The sequence below is a fragment of the Colias eurytheme genome, chromosome 1 (genome assembly GCF_061535395.1).
Source record: "Colias eurytheme isolate Ceu_HAF_F1 chromosome 1, ilColEury1 Martin Lab GWU primary, whole genome shotgun sequence".
In the NCBI taxonomy this organism is placed as follows: Eukaryota; Metazoa; Arthropoda; class Insecta; order Lepidoptera; family Pieridae; genus Colias; species Colias eurytheme.
Window position 1 is genome coordinate 9,676,910 of NC_142980.1, and position 6,263 is coordinate 9,683,172.

At 33.2% G+C, this 6,263-nt stretch overlaps 1 protein-coding gene across 2 annotated transcripts; it reads right to left on the reverse strand.

Annotated features, from left to right (window-relative positions):
* Positions 1–3,064: 3,064 nt before the first annotated feature.
* On the reverse strand, positions 3,065–5,462 carry LOC149911180 (uncharacterized). 2 transcript variants are annotated; one of them, XM_090111561.1, is made up of 7 exons: positions 5,242–5,462; positions 4,946–5,146; positions 4,426–4,605; positions 4,280–4,352; positions 4,101–4,190; positions 3,552–3,620; positions 3,065–3,356 (listed from the first exon to the last, which is right to left on the reverse strand). In XM_090111561.1, exons 2-7 carry the CDS (start codon positions 5,135–5,137, stop codon positions 3,076–3,078), a joined length of 885 nt encoding a protein of 294 aa, XP_089967687.1. In that variant the 5' UTR covers positions 5,138–5,146; positions 5,242–5,462; the 3' UTR covers positions 3,065–3,075. The 2 variants fall into 2 exon arrangements, with proteins under 2 accessions (XP_089967687.1, XP_089967613.1); XM_090111487.1 differs by having other exon boundaries at positions 5,238–5,462.
* Positions 5,463–6,263: the final 801 nt, after the last annotated feature.

Genomic DNA, 6,263 nt, shown 5'->3' on the forward strand with positions numbered 1-6,263 from the left:
ATAGTTGTTGTCAAACGTCTATTTCTTATTACGTAAAAGCAGACAACAAGCAGACAATCTGCCGTCAACAGTGCTGCCTCTGTCGAGCAACTGAAAAACTAAAAATGCAGTTGTCGCTAATAAAAACTCAAAGGTTGCTTTGCAAATGGTATTAGCTATGACTTGCGACAGCCACACGACAGCAACTACCAAGCAATTGATTTGTCAAATATGCGACAGCTCTAATGCTTGTTGTTGACTTGTTGCTGGTTGTAATAGGAACAATAAAGTATATAAAAATCTCAAAATAAAATAAAAATTATAGTTTAGAAGATTGATTCTTAACTGAGATCATCGAATACTTAAAAAAACTTATTAAAATATATTACGGTAAGTGTGCAAAATATTTTCATCGGTCTAGAAAAGGTGTTCGACAAGTTTTCGAATATAATTTTACTAATAATTACATATTAAATTAACTTTCGGGAATATTAATCATACCTTCTTAGACAGTTTTATATAAAATGGCACGAGCATTCTTATTAATTGAGGCACTCGAGGCCGAAGTTAGAAGACAAGAAGCTCATGATGTGGCTCAGTTACGGCGAAGTCTTCGTAACCAAGCAAGGACTTTGAGCATGACAGATGTTGAGTTCAAGGCACACTACAGAATCTCTCAAGATTCATTTGAAGAGTTGTGTTATGAACTAGCTCCACTAATGGCTAGATCAAAGAGGCAAACAAAGGTTTCTGTAGAGTGTAAGGTAAGAAATTGTTATAAATTCTTGACTTGAATACATTCATAATATTGTTAGCAGCATTGCAAGACCATGTTTGTAGTCTGCCCATTTATTAAATTATAATAATCACTTTTCAGGTCTTAACAGCTCTGTCTTTCTATGCAACGGGTTCATACCAAAAGCCAGTAGGAATGAGCTTTTTGCATGGTTTAAGCCAGCCTAGTGTGTCAAATGCTGTGAGAGAAGTGACAACAGCACTAAACAATATTAATATACTGAATAAGTATATTAAATTTCCACAAACACAGCAAGAAAGAAATATCATCATTAACAAGTAAATTTCTATACCTATTTGATATGTACCATGAAAGTTTCACATATCATTAATTTTGTCTATAATTCCAGATTTTATAATAAATTTGGAATTCCTGGTGTCCTGGGCTGTGTTGATGGTACACATGTGGCATTAGTGAAGCCTTCAGAGCATGAAGAACGTTTTTTTAACAGAAAACATTATCATTCTAGAAATGTTCAAATAGTAAGTACTCACTTACTTAACTAAGCTTTAATTTATTTATTACCTATATTTAGTTTGTACGAACCTTTTATTACTACAATTATTAAAAAACTGACTTGCACAATGTTTCTAATACTGTGAGAATATAAGAATTAATTTCTTGTAAATAATGTTTTTTTTAGATATGTGACAGTGATCTTAATATTTTAAATGTGGATGCTACTTTTGGCGGAGCTACTCATGATGCATATATTTGGCGCAATTCGGAAATAAATAATCATTTGCAGCAGCTTCATAATAATGGTGAAAGCATTTGGTTATTAGGTAATTATTTTTTGTATTATTAGTGTAGTGTGTGTGTTAAGTGTAACAGAATTAATGTTCAAAAATACCTGTTTACTAAATATTTTAATTTTATTATTTATTTTATTTCATTTTTAGATATCAATTTTGTAGTAATTTATACATTATAAAACACTGACTATGCTTTACATTTGCAGGCGACTCTGGATATCCACTGCGGCCATGGCTTCTGACTCCTATTGTTAACGCTGTTCCTGGGACTGCAGAAGAGCATTACACAAATGTCCACTGCAGTGCTAGGAATACTGTTGAACGTTGCATAGGAGTTTTGAAAACTCGTTGGCGATGTTTGTTGGCACATAGAGTACTGCATTATGACCATCACACTGTAGCAAAAATCATAAATGCATGCTGTGTTTTACACAACATCGCTAACCAACAAGGAACAGAAGTCATAGAGCTATCAGATGAATATACTAGACATGATTCTGACCGCCAAATATCTGACACCATCAGCATTGATGATGAAACACACCAATTAGAACGTGGTCGTTTACAGCGATCACTTATTATGCAGCGTCTATGGAGGGAGAGGAGACCATAGCCTTTATTTAGCGTTGTATAAACTTTTTCTAGTATTTAAACCTAAGAATATTTATATTTATATAGCAGAAACCAATGATGATATCATTGTTAATATTTGTGTGTGGTTAATAAATATACTGAAATAAAGGCACTAACTCACCACCTGTAATGTAACGTTACAAAGTCGAGCATTACATAGGCAAGCTAGGAAAAACTGTCATCACAAAATCGAACCTGAAATGTTAGATTATAGATTGTGAGGAAGCACCTTATTCAAAAAGAATGTACTTGAACTATCTGTAGGTACTTACTAATAATTGTGTAGAGATAAAAATATTATACATAGCAAAAGTAGTTTATGATAATAAGTACCTAGTTAATTTAATACTGTTCACTGATGATATTATTTTAAATTTAAGAGTTTAGTTTGGACATATAATATGTAATTGTAATAATTATTTAAAATTTTTCTGGTTATTATTGTATCGTTATTATTTGGTTACTTATTTTTAGTTTTACAATTTTTAGATTATTAGAAGATTTAGATTATGTTTAGATTATAAATATAATGATTATCTTGTGTACTGAACCTTTCTATTTTTGTGGTGTGATTGTGTGATGCAATAAACATGTCGTATTATTATAGTACTCTTTGAAACATGTCTATGTATGAGTCAATGTGTACTGAAACCTTAGGTATGTACCTTCTACCTTCATATTTCACTTGTGTAAATTAATTCAATTTTTTGTATCAGATATTTCAAATATTAATAACTATATTAGTAAAAAAAATGAAATATTTTCAAATAAAACCATTTTAAAAATGTGAATGAGAAAAATGTCACAATATAGAATGTATAAGAATAATAATTAATCAGATTTTGAATACGTCAAAAATAATGAATTTGGAATTAAAATAATGATAACACAAACAATTAAATAAAATAAATGTTATTTATTTTCTAAACAATTTTTTAATACATTGGTTAGTTCGCGCAGCGCCTGAGCCAGAGTCTCTGTAAGGGCTAGTTGTCTGCGCGATATATCTAACTCGTCCCTCCTAGCCTCTGCAATTATCATCATTGCATCTACCAGCTTCTGCTCCGCGTCGATCCGTCTATTTTCCATATCAACGATCCAAGACGGGTCAACTCTTTGACGAGTCCTGAGATCAGCTGATATATTTCGGCTCCTAACAGAGCTCCTGGGTAGTCGCCGTGACACTGGACTATCTGTAAAGAAAAAAATATTATAATTACAACTAAATAATTTAAAGCATTCGTATTTCAACTTTCAGTTCATAGGAAGCACCACCAGCTTTCAAGTAAAAAAAAAGAAAAATTAAAATTTGTTCAACCAGTCGATAGTTCTGACTTCTGACATCAAAAATATTAAAAAAAAAAGTGACAATTAGAACTATATCTGACCAGCATTTGATCTAGGACCCCGCGTCCTGTTAGGGTCAGCAGAAGCCGATGCCTGCACTCTATCTGAAACTAATAAAATAGGATATTTTGAAGCAACAGTATGTTTGCAATTTTGAAATATTTGAATCATTTGTCAGGTTTAAAACAATATAGATAATCGCATGTATAATAAATATTATACATGCGAAAGTAACTCTGTCTGTCTGTCTGTTACGCAATCACGCCTTAACTACTAAACCAATTTGCATTAAATTTGGTATAGAGATATTTTGATACCCGAGAAAGGACATAGGCTACTTTTTACCCCGGGACATAGGATCGGTTTTATTCCGGAAATCCCATGGGAACAGGAACTATGCGGGTTTTTCTTTGACTGCGCGGGCGATGCCGCGGGTGGAAAGCTAGTTCAATATAAATCTCTATGTAAATACCAAATTTTACCTAAATTGTTAAGAGTTACATATAATAACAACTGATTGTTTATGTAGGTATGTTTTTCTTATATTATTTATGTAATGTAGATGTATAAGCTCAACTAAGAAACTTTACCAGTATTTCCTCTCGTTGATGGTGATATTGGCGTTGTGGTCTGCCCAATATCTATGAGCCGTTCACTGGCTGGTGGTGGTGGAGAAGACTCTAAAATTGAAAGGGTTTTGGATAAATTATATACTTAAGTAACAGATTTTTTTTCACTCCGAAGTTGGTTAAAATAAATGTCTGTTTACCTATGGTTATCTCTACACATTCAGTTGCTATATCCTCATAGATGGCCGAGGAGGTACTTGGTGTTGGTATAGGCTGCAATGCAAAAATATGATTATAATCATTACATATTAATTTCAAGGATAAAAGACTATTTTTTTTCTCTTACAAATGCTGGCACTCTATGCTGAGTATCTCCATATGCAGCACCCTCTCCAATAATGGCCAACACCTTTTTATCAATTTCTGATAAGTCGTCTTTACAAGCCGGCCCACCACCAGTACCAGAAGCTGCCCGTCTTTGGGCTGACGCCCTCGCCTTTACCTTATGCTTCAGGTCAGCCCAATACTGTAAGCATAATGCATGCAAGCTTATTTAAATTTATTTGTTTGAAACCCACAGCTCTTAATATATATATAGGTATATATAGTTATATATATATTATATATAGTTTATATAAACTTTTTTTTAACCTTTTATAAACTATAATTTTATGCATCAATATGGAATTGATGTACTAAAAATGCAAGTAGGTAGGTATAGACAGCTATTTAGTATTTCTATTTTCTGCGGTGTAAAAATACACACATGGCGGTGTGAAATCAAGTGATGTGTTAGAAATATGAGCAAAAAGGATTCAAATTGTATAGAAATAGCAAATAAATAATTATTTATCAAATATACTTACACGTTTCCAGCGATATCCAGATTTTGAGGCACCACTGCCATGGGCGTTTAATTTGGAAGCTAGTTCTTCCCACTGGCGATCGACTGTTTCTTTCGATCGTGGACCCAAACCAACGCCTTTGGCCAGAGCCTGATGCTCCATTAAATAATTAAGGAGGTCCTCTAATTGAGACTTGGAAACTCGGTGTTCCATTTTTTTCAACTGAAAAATTCACAATATTTTGTGAGTAAATAAGTAACGTTTAATGCATATATTGTAACTAGCGCCTTCATAAACAAAGAGTTAGACTTACCTACTTGTGCAAAATTACGAAAATTGTAACACTAATATTCACCGCTGAGCACAAACCACGACAAATCACATTCACGAACTGATTACTGAATACCTTTCCCATATCCCACTAATAATATATTACGTTGTTTATGTGACAAGACCCACTTACAAGGGTTATCGCAAAAAAAATCCCTGGAGTGGTCATGCTGGGATCCATCCACTTCACAAGTTTCTTAATCTTAACTTTCATTAGTTTTTTGCTAACGCAGATCACAGATGTGACGCACAGATGTGACGCAGTTATGAATATGAGAGCGAGTATTGTTTAATGTTTAACAAACATACGTAGTACCACCAGTTGCCACCTGATTGTGAGTGGCGCTGCTTTCCATACAAAATCAAGTGCATCGGTCGCAGGAAGCAGATGTTGTGCGACAGCGGCGCAACAGCTTACATAATACGAAATTTTTTGACGTTTCGCGACCAGTCGCAAACCTGTCGCGTTGCTGTTGCGCGTCGCTTGCTATCTGCTAATTTTTAGCTAATAAGGCTGCGGCTTTGTACTTGTAGTTTCTTTGGTTTGTGCGCACAGCGCAGTACGCACTACGCACTACGCTTCATTGGATTTTTTATTTATTGTCTGTGGGTAGTTTTTCTATGTTGGTACTCCATTTATAATCAAAATTTATTGCCCTATTCAAATTCAGAGTAATAAGTATTGATTTTCTCGTAATAAAAGCTTCTTAACATCTGTTTAATCATTTTTTATGCAATGACCGCTGATAATATTTTATAAGAGTATAATTGTTATCAATTTAATTAAACTTTACCAGTAATGCATTAAAATTTGTAAAATTGTATTTGAAGATAAATATATAACAATGGTATATGCTCCTGCAAATTATAGAAGCTCTACTTATTCGTGGAATTTTTAAAGAAAATTATAAAAGAAATTAACGAATGTTGCCATTTAATAGAGCAAGACTATTTTCTACAAAACGGCAATTTTAAGATTTTTAATATGGCAGTACTAATAACTAAATTT